This window comes from Anopheles funestus, chromosome 2RL (genome assembly GCF_943734845.2).
Source record: "Anopheles funestus chromosome 2RL, idAnoFuneDA-416_04, whole genome shotgun sequence".
In the NCBI taxonomy this organism is placed as follows: domain Eukaryota; kingdom Metazoa; phylum Arthropoda; class Insecta; order Diptera; family Culicidae; genus Anopheles; species Anopheles funestus.
The window spans coordinates 99,957,316-99,977,982 of NC_064598.1; the positions used below are offsets into that span (position 1 = coordinate 99,957,316).

Here is a 20,667-nt window from a genome sequence, read left to right on the forward strand (position 1 = left end):
ATCACAAACCATGACCACGCTGCCGAGGAGAAGAAGTGAGCAGTGACTCGACACACGACTGTCCAGTTAAATTTTCGCCCTCGAACCGGACACACGGAAATAGAGACAACAAAACCGCTACCAACGGCGTTCTTGAAACAATCTGAAAGGCTCTGAGAGGCAATTTTTTTGAACCAAAAAACACCAAATGACCACTCCTTCTCAAATGATGCTGTGTTACTTATGCGGTATGATTAATGCAAACTTAAATGTTAAACTTTGGTTCTCCACAAAAAAAGAAACGCCACTCAGCGGCGCAGCTGTGTTTGTTGGCCAACTCCGGTGTAATAAACCGTACTTCCCATCCCCAACTGTCCCCTAGTTCGGGCTGTTAGTGGATCACTTGGAGTGACCGGTTTTGGTTTATGATTGCTTCAATTAAATTCATCGTAAATTATCCCCCCTCTGCACCCTGGTAAACCGAGTATCCCCCCCTCCATGTCCACGGACGATGATGTTTGAAAAAACATTTATGAAGTCGTAAAGTGGAAATCAAATCGTAATAATTGATAATAAAACAGCGAAACCTTCTGCATAAAATATGATGTACCGGTTTCACGGGTATCGGGGATCTAGAATCTCGCCTGTCAAAAGGACACGTTTGAAATTCGTTTCACGATGTGAACTAGTCTTCTCATGGCGGATACGGGTGTCTCTAAAGTGATTTGGCAAAGTAGCAATTTCAATGTGACCATCGATGATGTAGAGATAGAGATGTATTTGCATATGAATTGTTTGCGAGAAAAATGGTTTGCAAAGGTCAGGGGGGAAGGCAAGAATTATTCTCAAGGTTTCGACAACTCTGTGTCTAAGATTTGAATCATTTATCATAAAACCTTTCCTTTACTTTTTGGTTTCTATCTCTCTACAATCTTAATGAGCTGGACCAATCCATATTACTTGATAATCGTCGGTTTACATGAGATTCAATCCAGGACCAGCAGTGTGGTGGAATGATCACCGAAGCATACGGCTATATGTCGTCTTCCATTAATAGCACTCCCATATTCCTACAGATGGTTCATTCACGTACAGTATATTTATTAGCAAGGTTTTTTATTCGTTCGTTGTGCTTCTGTGATGTATAATGTATGCGCAGGATGCTTCATCTACACATTTTTCCTTCCCATCGACAAGCCATCCAAGCTCAACATTTTGCTAATTACTAGCGCGCGCGTTAATCAAACCACACGCAAACGTGTCACGTGATTAGAGAATTCTTCATAGTGCGATATAAAACAAAACACGCCCGTAGTAACATTCATGCATGCAGAACACGCGCCTTATTCGCTGAATAGGGAAATAACTCTTAAATTTAATATGATCATAAATACAACTCCTTTCTACGGTCGTGTGCTCACGGCAGGCTAGTTGAAAACGGGATGAAATTGGTTCCCGAACGGACCGTTTCGCCTTTATCTTGCCACGTAGTGAACATTTCAATAAAATTCTATGAGTGTAATATTTTTCCTAACATACCAAATCCATTAACAGACCGATCGATCAGTCTTAGGCCTAGTCTTCTTCGGGCGGTTGCTCGCAAAAAAACCCAGGCACGAGAACGCACGCCCCGTGCAGCAATTAAAACATTTCGAATCGTTTTTGTTGACGCTCAGATTCAGCTGACTGCTCTTGCAGTTGATTGTATAATGGCCATCTAAAATCAAAACCATAAAGTACACAAAGCAGCAGCAAGCTTGATAGAAATGGCCGAAAGTCAATTGCCAATGCTCGTTTGGTCATTCAATATATGCTCGGTGGGTCGTTTATTGCCATATATTGAATGTCTTTGCTGAATATAGACATTCATCTTTCCACCCCCCAACGGAGTCTTCAACCCTAGCCCTCCAGCTTGCAGCAGTTTTCCCGTCTGCATCTGCTGGGACAGCTTAATTTTAAGTACCAAACGTTGACCATCACCACTTACATACGAGTACCGTACTTGGGGATGGCTACATACTGTTTCCCTTAGGAGTTGCCCTCTTTCGTCCAAACAAGGAATCATACAGACACACACACGCACGCAATCAAAGCTAAACATTGGGGTGTGGGGGTTGTAATATGGGCACGCGAAACGAATCTCACAAGGCTGAAAACATCTCATTGCACTTCAAAAAACCCACATCCTTCATTTTTCATCCTTCCTTTGTCCCATATAAACGCACTAGTATTTCTGTTGAGTTCAACCCCTCTTCCCACCAATAATGCCCATAACGAGTGAAATGCACCGATTTGGTCAGCGATCTCTTAATGGCGATATGGGAGGAAGCAGAACGCTGCAAATGTGATTGCAATGATTTATGGCGTTGGAATCATCGCAGAGGGCGGGAGGTGTGACACGACGAAAGAAGAAATATACTACGGGGATGACAAAATGGAACAAACAAAAGATTTAACGAATATATGCAACGGCAATGAATCTGATCTTCCCACCTTTTGTTGCAGAAAATGATCGATTACACTATTCCTGCCTTGTATGATTTATTCGTATGAAGTTCATTTAGCATTCAGCGTAAGGAAACCAATTCTGTAAGCAAGAAAGTATTTCTTTTGCATATGTAAGACAATCAGAAATATAAGAAATTTAGATTATAAAGTGTACCATTTTTTTGAATTAAACATTTAGTATAAAACATGAAGAAAATAGACAAAAAAAACGACAACTCCTCTAACAGATGACAATCAAATACAGCAAAGATAACACTAATAGTGTCAATAAATTTGAATTAATTACCACCGTTCGAGGAGAATACGCACGGATAAGAATCCAACTCTCCTCGGAGGACGAAATCTAAAACATCGACAAAACAGCATGTTAAATTATGTCTTCTTATCCTCCGCTATCCATTTCCAATTTGATCACATGTCGATGTGCGAATAAATCAATCACTTCAAGGTCTGACGGTAAAGAAGTAGCTCATGAAAACGTGTTCCCCCTTGTGTGATAGTGGACCCCATCGAACACATCCCATCGGTACGGAGTGATGATAGTGATTCCCTTTTATGGGATTGCGCATAAATTTGCACCAAAAACGAAATCGGACGAATGATTTCGAGTTGATGCGTAACGAATCCTACATTCGGGGATGTGGTTTAAAAACGGCGAAGGCATATATTTAACATGTTGGAACATGTTGCCCCACAAAACAGACCCCGTTCGCTGTAATACATACACGATGACAACTGGCACAAATAAAACACACGCCTTGAAGGATGTTTAACTAGCCTTATCGGACGGAACCCGCAAAAAAGGCAGTGAGGAGCAGTGATGTTGTGTTATACTGCTACCACTGACAGACCACGCTGCCGATCATTATGCGAAATTGGACGAACGCGGCAGGAAACGATCAATTTCACGATCGATTTTTAAATTCGATTCCCCATGTACGTCCGATAGCGATAGCGGTTTATCGCTGACGGAAGGCAAACTGAACTGATTGGCGCTCGGGCACAGGGTAACACGCTCGGGGGTCGTACAGCAAATTATGAATCTTTCGCTTTTCGAAAGCATTTAAAGATCGCGGCTTCACTCGCAAAAACGTGACTGATGCTGTTGTGACGTTCGATTAGCAGATTATGCAAATGTGGGGCTTCGATTGTGAGCATGCGGTTTCTTAATTAAGGTCCCCTGGTCATTCGTTCGGGGCCGTTTCGCGCCAGTTTCCCATAAGGTACGGTGAAGGAAGTGTGCGAAACTTGCGACTATTCTTACTGCCGGTATCGATCGTTGTTAGGCACTTTATGCAACCATTATGTCGAGCCTGCGGGTGGCTTTTGCTTTTGGGGATCTCCTCAATCGATTCGAGCTCTGCCCACCGATGGGGAACACGATTAAGGATTAGCGTCGCACAAGGCGTCACTCGGATGGGCCATCGTGAAGTCATGGATTAGACGAAACAGATTTAGGACTGTTTGTGAGACAGTCGGATAGTAAACTACGCAAACAAGGGAAAAAACCACATGTAGAGTGAAATGATGGTCTGTCTGTGCGTGTGTGTTTGAGTTCTTTTTTAATTTGGCCGCCTTTGTCACTTAACAGCGAAATCCAATCAGCATACGTTACGCCTGATGCATCGTTTACCACCAACTGTACCGAACCATGATAAGGTCTTCCCGCTTCACATGCACCATTTCCGTGCCAGGCTAAAATATTGTCTTTAAATTTCACTAAATGTCAAACATATCAACCTCTTCGAAATGACTAAACGGGCTTATCAATACATAGCACAATGCGTTGAAACAGATTTCCTTATCTTGTTAAATGCCAACATGGAGCAGCGAGTTTCACACTCTTTTGACAGGTTGTGTAGTTTTTTTTCTAGGAATTTAATGAGATTTCATTAAGATACCGGAAAATTTTTTTTGCTCTATTTCTCAAATGTGATGGCGAGTCGACATGTATCAGAAACTAATTTACGACTTTTTATGCTCACCCAACAATCATTGACTACAGTTTGGGCCTTTTCTATGAACTATAGATAGATATATTGTAGCACAGTAAGTAACATGTACGGGAAGGAACTCCAATCGAGTATATCAAAATCGATCATAAAGTTTTGAGGCATAGTATTTGACTGAAGAATCATCTAATCGTCTGATCATCAAAGAAAATCAAATCTTTGGAGAAAATCCGCCGACACCTCACTAAAGCTGGTAAACATTTTATTATGTAGCGTTGCTCCTGAAATGGATTAATTTATCATCTAACTCAAATTAATGATCTTCACAATCCAAATGGACTGAACTCCCTTCCCAATAGCATGAGCAGAGATGCGATTAATATGCACAGAAACTGCATTCCCGAACACACAAATACAAACGATGATGCATTGTGACACGGGATGCATACCGTACGGATCTCGGAGTTCATTCGACGCACGATACATTCCTCGTGCCCGTTTAAAGGTTGATAGGTGACAACAGGCGGTCGTCTCCAAAGTATGCATTTGTGTGTTATCCTGGCGCCACCGTTTGTGCAACACGGCATTCGCCGTACTTGGACACGCATGTGATTAATTACTTGCAATGATCATCCCGAACACTGACAACGCCCGAATGTCATTAATCCCTCTCGACCGTGGTGCAACGCCCCGTCAGAATGGCGTCAAAATTGCAATTTTCAGCACCACCTCTACCGCATTCCAGTGAGAGTAGTGCATCGAACGCAAAATTATGCCGCAATATTATGAAATAATTTCCTAGGAAGCAGTTTAAGACCATTCTTCTTCTTCTTCTTGGCTTTTAACAACCTTACAGGTCACGCCGGCCATTTCTGGCTTACTAGACTTATTTTACCACGTAGCCGGATAGTCAGGCCTTGCTAGGGGGGAACGGTACGGATGGGATTTGAACCCGGTCCTGCCGCGTGGACCGACGCCGTTTATCATATGCACCACCGGGCCCCCCTCCTAACGATCGCATTAATATCGCATATTATGAAATGTCTTCTGATAAACCCGGAACACCTTTTAGTAGCCACCTTGCTCACTTCCTTGTAATTAAGGTAAATTTCATTTTTTTTGCACAGACAAACCGTTTTACTACCAAAGCCAATTCTACCGGACCACCGTTTGCGTACGAAAACACGTGTAAGCTTTAAATTACATCACATAAATCATTGTGTGTAGCACCTTTTGTGTGGCTGTTTTTTGTTTGACACGAGCCTCATTGCATTTGCCGTGATCGTGGGACCGAAACAAATGGTTCATTCGGTGCCGGTTCGTATTGTGTTTGTAAGTTACAAATCGTTGCAAACTAGAGGGTACAACGCACAACATTGCTGCGGCAAAGCACAAGATTTTGATCCAGTGCGCGAGTGCAGGCACGCGCACGTCCGGAAAACCGGTTACACGTGTAATTTAATCGTTAGCAGATTGTCAGCAGCTTGCTTTCGGTCATGGAGTGTTGAATTTATGGCTGGTTAACGGATTTGTAAACCTTCCCAGCGTTGAAATAATAGCAACTAATAATGATATTAGACGATGCGTTACATTGCCAGCTGCTTGAGCAGCCGCTCTAGGAATTTGCATTAAAGATACATAATAAACACAAAATTTCAACTCGATTCAAATCGGCTCGGCTCAATCATAAACTCATCACCAACAAAAAAAAGGTAGAGCGTTTCTGCATAATAAATCGATACCATCATACATCCATGCACAAAACGTTCCTCCGTTTAAGTACCACCCCAATACCGAATCGGGCAGGATGAAAAATGAAATATTAAACAGCCACTTCTGGCTGTGCATAATTTTAAAAAGAAGCAAAACCCACTCAATTGAGCCTACCCACCTAAAGAGAACATTAAACAATGCAACATTTCAAGCCGTTGCGCGTCTGCTGCTACAGTCGTCTCCCACGGTGTAGTTTTGCGCCCACATTTTTCCCCCCACGAATAACGAATGCTACTACCTAAACGATTCTTCTCCTTTTACAACTGCAAGACGGCAGCGATCTTAAAAGCTAGCGCATTATGATTTGCGCTGCTATTTCCTTAATAATTATGGCCTAACTGAAGCCTCAGAGTTTCCGTGTTAGGCACGCGGAGTGAAGGGTGAGTTGGGGTTTTATTTGTCTTTTCAATGAGTTAACTCGGATAGAGTACGGATAGAGCCGAGAGTAGTGAAGTTCCTCTTGAAAACCTTCTCCAGTTCTGGTTGCGGCTACAGCAAACAACACCGGTAGCGGTGGAAAATCGGTAGGATGAAGCATGGCCACTAGAGAGCTAGGCAAACATGATTACTCATTGGCACAAAACCGCCAACGTAGCACAGCTTGGCCACCGCGATCTGTTCACGGGGTGTCTAGTTTTATGGTCGATATTAAGAAGAACAATTTGCATGTCTGAGCGTAACGAAGGTAGCAGCGATATAGAAAATAAGATGGAGATATACAGAAAGAGCGCGTGCTGCACTACCACCGGTGTGCCATTGCATTCGGTATATCGTCTAACAAGCAAACCGCACTAATCCTGGTTCCAAAATCCGACCGGCTACCGTTGGTGCGTGTCCCGCCGCGAGATGAAACGCGAACCATGTCGCTCTATAAATAATTCCCCGGTTCCAGCATCCTTCTCCTGGCGGACTCTTTTGTTTTGTCGGCCAAATCGAGGTTTGGAATGCACACACTGCAGGCAGAGTGGATAAATTATGCACCGGTTGTGCGTTTTTCCGTTGCTCATAACACTGTCATAACGGGGGCTGTGTTTTTTTTGTTGGTTTGTTTTGTCCTGCCCGTTACGGAGAGGATGAATTGAGACGCAAGCGTAAGTGCAGTAGCAATCCGGTCGATATGACCGATCATATACCATCAGCACACGACACGGTAGTCGCTGCTATAAATGCTGCCGAACGTTGAAACGATCAAGGCGCGATCATTTTCGCTACTGGAACACGCAATCCGCACGCAATGCAATACGCCAATGGTACACTTGTGCGCATGCACATTAGACCAATTGCCTATTTGGTGCGGTACACAAATACGAACCCCTGTCACACAAATGGGTCTCACTTTATCTTGTCCATATTACAGTCCGTAACAAATGGGAACGCAAATCGTGTCTCCTTGGGCCGTTTAAGTTCAGCTTTCAAGTAAATGTTTTTTTCCTTTTTTTTTGCTTTGGTACTTTTTCGTTTCGTAGAACTAGTAAAGCTAATAAGCCTAGTATGATACAAAACTTACAAATATTAAATCTTAATTCACAGATGCATTATCAACATGAAACGATCTACTTATGGTTGGTTTGAACAACAAACAAAAGCCTGATCTGTTTTTACGTTGTACGTTGAATCATAAATTTGGAGCAACGGTGCCTTAAAAAAACAACTTAACTAGGCCAACTCGAAACCAGAAACCACGACATTGACCACTGTTCCGCCATGCTGCGATCAACACGACGAATGATGATGGCGAATGATTCACACAGCGATCTGTACCGAAATTTTGTCCCATTTCCGAGCCGAGCCGAAAAACGTGTGTATGTGAGAAAGAAAAGGAAAACCAAAAAATCTGCATTCCCCTGGCAAAACACGGTAACGGCCGAAAAAGCGCTAAAAGCAACCCAAATTCGGTCGCAATTTTATTCCAACGGCAAGGATGTAGCGTACACGGCATCCTACCAAATTGACCATCTGGTGTCGTTGTTTTTGGTGTTTGCTTACCGGTTAGCTGTACCAAATGGTTTGCTGCTCTCGCCCTTTTGCAGTAAAAAGCGTCGATCGTGCACGAACGAAACCCCCACGGGAACCAAGGAATCGGAGAAAACAAACAGACCCAATAATTGCAGACCCATTCAAGATCTCATTTAAGCCGTTGGGATGCGAGTGTATTGGAAGAATGGAAGCTTAACCCACCCCCGGGGGGAAACCGGCCGCGGACGTAACGCCAAAAAGGTACATTTCCAACCGATCCGATCGATCGATCAACAGCAATCGCACTAGTGATGAACCGTGCTGGTGGTGCGAGACCGAGCGGAAGCGACAGATTTTCCGTTTATCGACGATTAGCTCCCCGGAGTGTGCGAACCGTCGGTCAATTGGTAGCGATAGAACCATTTTTCGCCGACGTGCGGCAATCGGCTGAAGAACGGACATCATTAGACGCCCGCAAACGGTTGTAAGCGATCTAATTAGAAACAGATTGGCCGGACAGAGTTGTACAGCGGGAGATGGCAGCGGCACCAAAGCCCCGAGAAACATCGAAGGGGCGCGAAAAGAAGCGAAAAAGTTGCAGGATCCGTGTGTGCGATCTTCTTGGTGGTACGACGATCGTATCCATCTCTCCTGCTGCCCGTGGTTCGACATCAATCTGTGGTTTAACCGTTGTCCAGATGGTTGTTGCTACTGATGCTGCTGGAGGTCGATGCGAAGAAGCCCACGGGGCAACCACAACCATCGAACTTCGACATCGAAGGGAAAGTTTTATCGATGTTTTGCGCAACTTGATGTCGCGCTCGGAACGATACTGATACCGGGGGGTTTTGAAGCCACCGTGCTGACCTTTTTGAAACCTAGTGACGCCCCTTTCCTTGTGCGGCAGGTCCCGTAATGCCCTGCGGGAAAGTGATCGAGTTTTTATCAGCATCACGGCGGTACTATCGCTTTGCGCAGTGTTTTTTTTTCTGCACGGGCAGTACAGGCATAGCGCGTTGGACCGTCGCAGATTATGAGCTACGATTCATCCATTTTCGTACAAAAATACGAGAAGCTTTTAGCTAAACATAGCTGTAGCGTGCACCTTCATTGCACATTGCATACTTAAGATGGAGTTGGTGGCCATTTACTGCAATTGATATCTTTCAATTAAATCTTATTTATGTATCTCCGGTTACTTGGGCCAGCTGGAGCTTGGAGCTTGAGTGGCGAACGCAAGAACCAACCCGCATCGGTTGGTGGAATGCGGTTGAAAATAGATTTTCCACCGATTGCTGCACTAAGCGATTACCATCCATCATCGGGTCCTATCATATCGTTTTATGTGCATCGTCGATCAACGATACTGTCCGGTTTATATACACCACTGCACATTTAGGCTGCTGCCGAAACCGTTTTGTTTTTCTTCCCGCAAAAAAAAACGCACTGTCCGAATGAAAAATTATGATCATTGGATGTACGGGTGGCAGAGGTGGTTGCAAATATTTCCTTATCGGGTAGCAAGATACGAGCCCGGAGTTGTTGCAGAAAACAGGTAAAACCGATTTTTCGTCTGTACGCATGAAACATTGGACGGTGCGGAGACATATGGGGCCTAGCGATTTGAACTTGCGCAGAGGATGACTGAATGGAGCAATAATTTTCACCGCCGAAGCATATTTATCTTATTTCCATTCATGGGTAAGTAAAAATCGTGTACCCATTCCCGCTGCGGATGGATCTTTTAATCTATAATCTTGCGATGCGGTAACTGACGGTGCTTGAAATGGCTTCAAATTGCTTCGAAGCAAACACATTAATACCATCCACTATCCGGTGCGTCAATGGCAGCTGATTTCTGCTGATCTCATCCTCGTACAATAAAGATCAATCGCCGTTCATGGTTCATGCATACAAAAACATGCTGCTGCTCGCACAGAGCACAGAGTGTTAATGCAAGCTGAGAAAATAAAGCCGGACTCTGTACCGATTGAACAAACATGGCTCCAAATTCGTGTCCGAACGCAACAGCAAGCAGAGAAAAAATAGAGGAAAAGATAACTGTTTATTACTCCACAGTCGCGTTCGATGTGAAATCTCCAAAAGGGTATGGGATCAGTTTTTTAACCCATTTGCCTGGCGGATAAGAAGAAGATCATTCACGAAAAACTATCAACGAAAAAGGGGATTTTCTCCTTGCGAGAAGAAACCAAAAATATATACACAAAACGAAAAAAAAAACAATAAACGCTTAGCACATCAGCGCCATGAAAATGGTGAAGAGACCGCAGGACAGTGAGAATAGTAACTCTTCATACCGTAAAACCGGCCATTAACTCCACACGGAGACACGGATCCGTCCGGACTCATCAAGGGAACCTTTTTCGGCAAACTGGGTCATACATCATCATCCGTTAGGTTCGGTTTCGGCAAAATTTGGACCACGATTAGTTTCGTTTCTTCCTAAAACATCAAACCATAGGACAAAGGGTAGAGTTTCGCAATCGAACACGAACGAAAATGGATCTCTTTTGTGTAGCGTATTGGTGAGAAAACATGTCTACGGCAAAAGAAACACGCGAAAAGAGCAAACTTAATTGAAACCTATAATGTTCCCCATTCGTAGGCGCCTGATGACGGACCGGGACGGTTCAAAAGTTCAGGCGAATAGTGAAAATGGCTGAATGACGGCAAACTCATTTCCATCGATCAAGCGTGCGCACAAGGTTTTCTAATTTGAATAATTAATTATTTTGATTTAAAAAATCCACTGCCCGATTGACGCCAGAGCCCACAATGAAATGACAGTGTTCGAAAGTCCTGTTGGATACAGTTCGTGACGATCGTACGATTCACATGTTCTCTTTTTTGTATTTTACATATTCATTGATGATTTTCTCTGGAATCGCTGTCAGTTGAAAATGGGAGAGAAGTTTCTAAAAACTATACTGAATTCATTAGCAATTAATTGAAAAATATAAAACCGCGAGGAAGCTTAGAACGGCAATTAGAAAATGTAAAAATGTTCTGTAGCAAACACCACCATTCAGTAATTTGTATTCGAATGTGTTTTCTCTCGCTATATGGCACTAAAGCCACATAACGAACAATATGCATTACCATGAGCATGTATCATTAGGTATCTAAGCTTATCTAGACATTAGTATAATCCTAAACCAGTCGAACACGTTTCAAACCACTCTCTTGTGTCCGATAATGATCCTCAACATTGCATGCAGGACACTGAATTATTAATTGTTGGGCATTAAAAAAGAAATATTCTCTTCCGTACAATGACGTCTATTGCTATCAGTTGCTTCATCCTGTGAAAAATTTATAAACTCAAACAACCACCTCCCTACCAGAGTCCCTCAAAAGGCATTTTTAGTACAGGTACTCTAACTGCAAATGCTTCACCATCTTCTAGACGAGTTGCTCGTGCAGTTTAATTTACATACAATCTTCCTACTACCGAGTGAAAACCGATACTCTCAACACGCCGCGATCGTTCGATCGTTCCTGGGACGTTCGCAAAAAATATGTCCCAGGTTTGTATTAGCATGCGAGCGAACAAAACGATACAAATCACACCAGCAGCTTTATCTCGACACAAGAAAGTACCGATTGCCTGCTGGAACTATATGAGGTAGGTAAGGAAACAACTGAAAAGCGTAAAAATAAAACCCACTACTACCAGCACTTGAACGACAGTATCGCGAATATAAAACGTACGGCTGCGTTTAAAGTTTCCATCGCTTCCTAATGGCGTCATTAAGCAGGGCCGCTACAAATTACTTCACTCACGCGGTCCATCCTCACATTCCACCTTCGCCGAGCAATCGGCCTCCAATTACTTTGGCTGCGCGTCTTGCCGATGCTTCTTACAAATAATTTCAATTACACCGTATGGTGGAACGTGCGAGTGAAACATTTTAGATACACATAAATTGCCTCTACTCCAAAACGCTTTTGGTTCGGGCCTTCGGTGCTTCAACCGGTGCTGATCGATGGCTATTCGGTAAAGAGAGGCTTTTCCCGGATGATCGTATTCCATGGTCTTTGAGGATGTTTGAAGTCGTGTTGCTTTTTTTTACGATCTTGCTCCCGGTAACGAGCTTTATACTACTTTTGTCTCAGGTTTCTGGCTTTCCTCCCGAGTACGATACGATAACAATCTTGCCGTGGCTTCCTATTGCGTACGTGATTTTCATTGCTCCAGTCAGAACGATCTCGATTAGCTTTGCAGCTTTCGCGTCAAGAGATGCATTAATGCTGTCTCCCCGGTGATAAAGTCTTTTTTTTGTGTCTCTTTTTGTACGCATCCATCAGTCAATCGATCGTTCGTCTCCCGAAAACGGATGGTTAAAAGGAAAGTCGAGAAACGATTAAACGTTTACGAAAATTAATTTCTTACCACCTTTCTTGAGCAGCTTTCCTAAATAATAGCGAACGAATACACCAGCCAGCAGTTAGTTCTCCGCCGTTTCGTTCGTATTCTTGGTTTTAGGTTGGGGGGCTCACAACCTTAAAATGCATCTCGAAGAGTCTTTGCAAATGGTTTCGTTGAGCCGCCCCGAAAGCCAGACATATCAGGCTGGAACCGTTCCAGGCAATAAGGGAACCAAAAACCGATGAGCAGCAAACCTGAAATCATCTCGCCATTGGAGCCCATCATCATCGCACTACCGATGCTGTGTCCGGGCGTTGTGTGCCCAGACAGGGTACGTCCGTACGCTCAGGACCTCATCGTCGCCAGGCGTCGTGGCCAGCGAGCGCTAACGGGGTTGTTTTCAGTTATTATGATTCTTTTTTTTTCTCCCTCACTGACTTCCCATCGACTCTTGGCTACTCGAGACGGCCTTCGAAGATGGTTTACTACTGGAGCAGGTCAATACAATGCATCCACACGCGCACAGCACTGCCCGTGGCGCTCTTTCGGGAGTTAATTTATGCTCATAATTTCTTCCGCTTTATGTTTTTTTGGCTTCAATTTTGAACGACACGAAGAGCACGGTACAAACGACGATGATCATCCAGATGACGACGATGATGATGATGGTGCAGTTTCTTGACGTCTTCCCAAAGCACCTCACCTTTTTTCCTTACTTGTGGACTTCTTTTGCCGTTTTGGGCATTGTACTATTACTGGGTGTTGCGTACTGGAAAATGCATTAAAATCCCGTTCGAGTTACCTTGGATTTATGGCGCGTATTTTGTTCATGCTCCTTTTCACGGAGATATTCTTCGGCAAACAGGGGTATGAAATATTGCAAGAATAAAAACAGTGCTCTAAAGAAAACTGAGATGAGCTCGGGTTCCTTTACTTTGCCGTTGTTCTTGTATACGAATTATGCGAATGCGCATATACCGCAACATAATGATGAATAATTCCATTCATCAGCTAGCCAAATGTGAGTATGATGTGCACTCTGGACATCAGCACCAAACGTGAGAGTTTGAAACGGAAAATCCTTTCCTCTGGATGATTGTAGCCCTAGCAGCTCTCGCTCTGCTCATCAACAACACCAAATTGTTTCCAAAGCATACGCTGGTTGTATGCACCACAGATAATCTGCTATGTTGTCCGATAAATGGCGATAAGCATGCAATCGAACAAACACTTTTTGGTTTATATTTTCCTTAACATGTGGTCCACGACGAAGTTCTAACAGATGTTAGAAACGTTGAATCAATGTGTTAGAAACACTGAAGTCTAACATCAGGCTATCAAATGTATTGGGAATAAAACAATCAAGTGCTATGATCGCAAAATTCCCCTTTTACAGGCATTAATTGCGATTTATCGTGGTCACGAAATTTTCAGCAGGAATTATGGGGTTCCGGACAATAATCTATACAGATAAACAGACGCTCGGGAGGAAGTGAAATACCTCTTTCATCTCACTTTTTTTTTCGGTACAAAGTAAAGATCGTTTCCGATCGATATGGAAGCGCACACAAAACCAAAAAAAAAACACACATACACACGAAGCGAAATGATTAATAATCATTCATTATAAATACAATTCATTTTAAACACTATTAACACTTCTTCGCACACGATCGGTGTGGTAGATGCTTGTACGGGAAGGGAACAGGTTAATTAGTATGCACCGGTAAACTTAACTACACCACGACACGTCTTTAGTAGTCGTCGACCTTTCGGGACCTTGTGCGGCGAGAGTGGTACTCCTCGAACCTAATCAACGCCCGAACGTTGCGTCCTGAACGCAATCATATTCCCTTCGCCGGTCACAAAAAGGGCCACAGAAAGGCCAAGTTGAAGCAGCACTCATAAATCATGGTGTGCTGGTTGAAAACAAAAAAAAAACAACCACACTACCGAACACCAAACGACGGTGTGTGGTGGACCGATTGTGGGATGCGCAAATGCATCTCCGCACGATCAATATGCACCTGTGACTGGTGCAGTGTCTGAGCGTGCGGGAATAATTTATGAGTACAAACTACATCCCCGATCCGAACGAGACCCAATTGGCCCCTGGTGGTTGATGCAAACTGCGAAGGCAATAAAAATCCTCCCCGATGGCTAGGGCGAGACCGATTCGATACTTATTTATGGTTGCAATCATAAAATTGGACGTACGCGTATTATGATTCTCACATCAACCCACCGGGAGCCCCACCGAACTGTCCACTTCGTTTGACTTTTATATGATCGATTGCACGAACAGATGAAGCCAAATTGGGCTTCTTCTATTGGTTCTTTTTAACTTCAATTCGTTGTGCTTTGAATAAACCTGCTGTTGCTGCTGCATTTTGCCATGGCATTCGATGCAATTATTTCCCACCGAGCAGTAAAAAACAGAGTGTACAACAACCGATCGTAAAACTGTGATCTCCAATTAGGGGAGGCCAAACTCTTCCTTGGATTCCGTGGATTATTGGTGCATCTAGCACAGATGAAACTATAAAATCCAAATCACAAAAAAACCGATTCATTTCCGTGCTTAGAAAGGGTAAGGGGATTTGAATTGCTTGCGAGAGAAGCAAACCTAATATCCATATCAAAAGCGACCGAATGATCACTTTTACTACGTGAGCATCGTGGCCATTTCGAGGATACGACTGTCGGAGAAATATAATGCAGGAAGAAGAGAGGGTGGATATAAAAATGAAGCCCCTGCAACGAAGAAACCATAAAAAGATACCGAATGTCCAAAAGTGAAGAAAAAAAACACTCACACACACCAAAGAGAGTCAATAATATTTAAATTACTTTAAACCTTCATTTGTGCCGGATTAATGCCGGCGTAAAAACAACGCCACAAATAAACACACTCCGTAAGCGCTTCGCATTTCGTCACGGTGATTTTCTACCCTTGTGACAAAAGCCGTGTCACGTACGGTGATCGGTTTCTTTGTCTTCATGTTGTCGTTTTTATATCCTGTTCGTGTTTGATCTCGTATCATTTCAACCCGCTAGGGTTTCTCGCCTGTGCTACTAATCAAATTTTTTCCAACACTATCCAACCGTGACTGAGGGCCCGATTTTAAGCCCCAAGTAACAGGGAGACGAACTTCAATTTTAGCTCAGAACTAGAGAGAACTAGAGTTCACAAATTCTAACTTTTGTTTGTTACTCTAAATCGCCGTGGAGAATCCTTGCCATGGCGCTAGAAGTGGAGATATTAATTTCACAACTAGGAAACATACAACCACTACACCAAAGAGTCCAGAATGAGGTGAATCTTGAGTACGGCTAAGCACCTTTTGTCTCATTAAAATGGGGATGAAGATGGAATCGCTTTTTTTTGTCTTCCGTCTAACCTGTACTCGGTGGCGTCTAATGAAGTTGGCGCCTAGCACACTGTTATCGATAAATGGCGGCGGGGAATAAAACAAAATGAAGATCGTACCGATTAGGGTGCTTCAAGAATGAAACTGGAAATGCTTGATGTACCGCCTAGCTTCAGGTTGATGTAGGATCTTTACTGAAGAAGGGTTTTTTTGTAGTAGTTTTTAATTGCAACAAGAAACTTATTTCAAAATCTCTTGATATTTACACAAAACAATTTTAAATCAGCTCTTCAACAATTCAGGACGTATCAGTTACGGAGCGTTGTAGTGTTTATGTGCCGAAGATGACCAAGCAAATACAGTGCGTCACTTCAGTTCGAGAACGAGTCTGGTTCCAAAAACCCCACATCAGTGATCCATGTTGGCGTACGGTTTGATACAAACTAAACAAAAAAAAATCGAATCACGCGATAGTGTCTATCAGATGTCAGCTTGAAGTGTCGAAAGACTGAACCGCTGTTGGAAACAGCACAGAGAAACACTGGTAACAGAAAAAAGGGAATCATTCTAGAGAGATCTGGATCCCGGATAAATCTATTCGTTGTCCAAATTTTTTTCTCATCCTCACTGTGAAGTGTTCCGATTTTCCACACGCACGTTCAAAACAATCCGCAAGATACAATCCACAGTTTGAGGTGGATTGAATTTTGGAGTGATCCAGTCAAAAATAATGGGAATCGATTACGGCACGATCGTTGCCCAAGCGGGAGTTCCACACCTGAGGGCCTTTGAAAATCAAAACTCTGATCGTTACAGCGAAACAAAGTGAAGCGTGAAGTTTAATGGTGAACCTCTTTTGGATAAACTATGGACACCTGGGATAGGGGAACAACGAAATGGAATGATTTTTTTTGTTGCTACTATCATGGAAGTGACCGTTTCTTTCCTGCCAAGGTCGTTCCGCTTCCCGATAACCGAACCGGTTCCTAACGGCAACGAAGAAGAGCTCGGAGCAAAATTAACGATCAATAGTATTGCTGGGGGCTAATCGCCGTAACAGTAATGACACGTGTAACCGAACGACATTGGGTAGATACAGCGAAAGCGATACTTAGTCACTGTTTGAGTGAAAGCAAGGATTCATGTGACAGAAGAGAGAGAAAAAAGGAGCAACTATTCCACATACGGAAGATTATCGAAGAATTTCGCTACTGGAACTGATCGCCAAGCAATCGATAGTTTAATCACAACACGCTGTTGAGCAGAATCGAACAGTCGAATGTCTTCATGATGACTTCTGATTTCTCGTGTTTGGTATAATCAGGCAAACCAGGAAAAAAATGGATCGCGAGTTGGAATTCCTTTTGCTATTAATACATTGCCAATGGCGCCACCGATCGTCAACGTAAACGTACGGAACATTTTGCCTGCAAGTTCGTGTATGTGATCGTCACGTTATCAACTGCATTATAAAAAGCAGCAAAAAAAAGAAACAAAACGTGAAAACCTTCATTTCCACTCTTGGGGTGAATCTTGCGGCAGTGCTGATGCCACATTTCCCGGCTTGATTTCTCACGGACATACACCATTACCAGTTACCAGGGTGGAAGAAGTTTCCGTCAATGTCCCGGCCCAGTATTGCCGCATTCTCTTGCGTGGTCCACACGGCGGATAACAGCATTAAAGCGTTCGTGGAAAATTATTTCTCTTTGGCGAGAAAAATTATCTCTCCGCTTTGTTTATTTTTTTCCTTCCGTCTACTGCTGCCTGCCAGGTAATGAATGTTGCACCGTACTGGACGTTACGGTCAATGCCATTCGATCACGTCCATCACAGGAACGCTGGCAATTGGATCCATGAGGGACGTTTGTCACTTGGCGAAATCAAATTGGCCCTTCGAAAGTGCACCTCCGTACGACCAATGGAGGCCGGTGATCCCGTGGACCCGTTGCGCCTTTTAAGGAGACGCTGTCCATACCGGCGTACATCACCGTTGGAACAAAGCTTTCATATCACGTTGCGTTGGGAACGTGCTGGCAGGATAGGTCCATGCGCTCGCGCAATTGCGATAATTTATGTTTGAACCGGTGCGTAATGGAAGCTGGAAGCACCTACTATGCCGCAGGTACGTGAAGATGCTAAGGGAAACACACGCACACACAAAACCTGACCCAGAACCGCGCGCGGAAACAAAAACAGGAATCACGGCGCGCCGCCACAGTACGACACGTTATTACCTCGTGTACTTGCCTTTTGAGTTCTTCCGCTCCCCTTTTACGGAGCCAGAAAGACTTTAACGGTGGTTTCCAAAAGCTCGGGAACATTTTCCCATAATGCTGTTAATGATATACGGTGGCGGTGATGATGAAGCGGTTAAGTCTCGGCCGGGTAAATGAATTCCAAATCGAGAAGAAAAATCAATAAATGCCCAAGCAAAAGTTTCTCCCCAGGAAGCGGCGCAGCACGGCACAGCCTGAAAGGAGGCTACGGCTGCGCCCGTCTCATTTCAAAGTCCAATCGCCAGATATGGAACCCATGGAGACCTCGAAGATGTGTCAATATTCGTATGACACATTGGCCTCCGTATACTAAAACGATAGCCCGACGTGTACCGAAAACCGGGTTGTTGTTTGACCGATTCGTCGCCAAGCGGTTGGAGTTGGAGCGGTTTGAGATCGGGTTGATGGGCCGTAGATCCTCACCGCTGCGGACCAGTCGGGGTTGGCGATATGCGTCTGCTGCTGCGGACGTGTACTTGCATCAGTACCGCTGATAAATATTTACAATAATTTGAATTGCAAGCAAACACTTCAGGGGGTTGCATAAATACGCTTTATACGCACTGTTTGCTCAATCGTCTGGGACGGCCCCATCAAGGGGTAAATAAAAAGCCAGTACAAGCAAACATTCAGCAAGTCTCTCATACTGAGATTGTGAGGACAGAATCCTTCTGGTTTGGGATTATCAAATCATGCTATAAGCGTACATTGAGTTGATAAACTACCGGTGGGTAATGTAGAATACAACAACACGTCCGGTCAGGGTCGAAATCCCAAATAGATTCTCTCCTAAAGGGAAAACCTAACCAAACTCTAAGCTACCGTTAAATAGGCAATAAGAGGAAACGTTTGAAGTTTGATGGCGTATAAGGCAAAATAACAATAGAAGGATGAAGTGGTAAAGGCGGATCTGAAATCGATCCTCTCCCCGTCCTCAATCGCAAACAGATATCCGTTAGTTACGTGCCAAAGGAGAATGCTTTCACGTACGCATCAAGATTACAAATAATGCAGCAATACACACAAACGGATGGTTTTGTTTTTCCTTCTTGCTAAAAGTTGTCCCTTCAACTTGATCACTACAAGATCGTGTGAATCAGTTCAGCGCAAAGTACGCAACATACGGAGAACGAAACAGAGAGGCCGAAGTAAAAGATGTGTAACCGCTTTTTTCTCATCCTGGCTATCTTTCAACATTTCCTTTCAATGTAACAAGGAAAGACAGGTTGTCAATACGTCCAATGAGGGCGACTTGTTTCAAACAGGTAGTCCCCGACCGTACATGAAAGTTTTTCTTTCATGGAAAATTTGTGTGAAAATTCCATTTTCAACGACATACGATCAGTTGGGGTCTACTTGCGTATGACCGTGGGAAGAGACAGTATGGATCATAGCGTCTAGACCATGATCGATGACTTTCTTTTGACGGTGGCGTTATTTATCAATAGTGCTTAATTCAATATGTTATGATCGTAAACAATAAGGAAAACATGTTTATTCCGATAAAAAAGGTATCTCAGTAGCGCCCAACGTGGGGCTCGAACCCACGACCCTGAGATTAAGAGTCTCATGCTCTACCGACTGAGCTAGCCGGGCTTCATGATCTCTCCGATTCGACCTTCAAGCAGATCATGATCAAATGCCCTTTCTAATGCTGATCGCGTCTTAGGTCACTCTGTCCGATCCCGTTCGTTTGTGTTAATAAACATCCCCCCTACGTCCCCACACACGAATTCGTTCATGCTTTTGGTCAGCGATCGTATTATGGGATCGTATTTGCGCACACTCCGCACGAAAGAGATCACCATATTCGCTTTCTGCTGCTTGTTTCGACAGCATACAGCATCTTAAATCATGTTATCTACCGCCTTCGGATACATCTTGATTCCAGCACGCAATGGAACTATATGATTTTCCTGGCATTAACTTCATCTGTCCATATTCGATTCACAACCAGTGTGTCGTTGCATCACTATCGATAGAAAACATCACATGCACTTGCAGCATCACAAACAAACATTCGCCCCTCGCGTTATCTCACTCACGCAACCGGTTTCTACGCCTGATTCGTGATTCCAATTGGAGCCACAATGTCGGGATCGTCCGCGTACAAAATTGCAGTGAATTTTGCCTTTTAGCGACTAGGATAACAATTGCTGCACTTACCTTGATCGCTTGCCGCTAATATTCCGCCAGAAAACAGCATTAATAACACCAAATAATCACAAACACGCATGTTTTTTTGCTACACGATCACTGCACTTTCCGATCACTTTACACGCCGCGATGTTTTGTTGTTTTTCCAGTGCTTTTGACGTTTGTGTATGTCAACAAGCTGTGCGATGATTTTTTTTATTGTGGTCCACGATCGTGCCCAAGTAACAGCCCGTTTAAATGGACAACCAAGCTGTGAACAATGTGAGCTTTCGTGAAGAATTCGTGATTTAATCCGATTTGTT

General features: G+C 43.7%; 1 protein-coding gene and 1 non-coding gene across 2 annotated transcripts in view; both read right to left on the minus strand.

Moving 5' to 3' along the window:
- Positions 1 to 20,659, minus strand: part of LOC125763448 (bone morphogenetic protein receptor type-1B) — a 111,425-nt gene extending 90,766 nt beyond the window's left edge. Inside the window, exon 1 of the mRNA XM_049426661.1 lies at positions 20,375 to 20,659. Within this exon, the coding sequence (XP_049282618.1) occupies positions 20,375 to 20,444 (70 nt within the window). The 5' untranslated portion in view covers positions 20,445 to 20,659. The remainder of the gene's footprint in view (positions 1 to 20,374) is intronic.
- Positions 19,732 to 19,804, minus strand: Trnak-cuu (transfer RNA lysine (anticodon CUU)). The gene has a single exon. It is a non-coding gene; the product is annotated as a tRNA-Lys (tRNA).
- Positions 20,660 to 20,667: the final 8 nt, after the last annotated feature.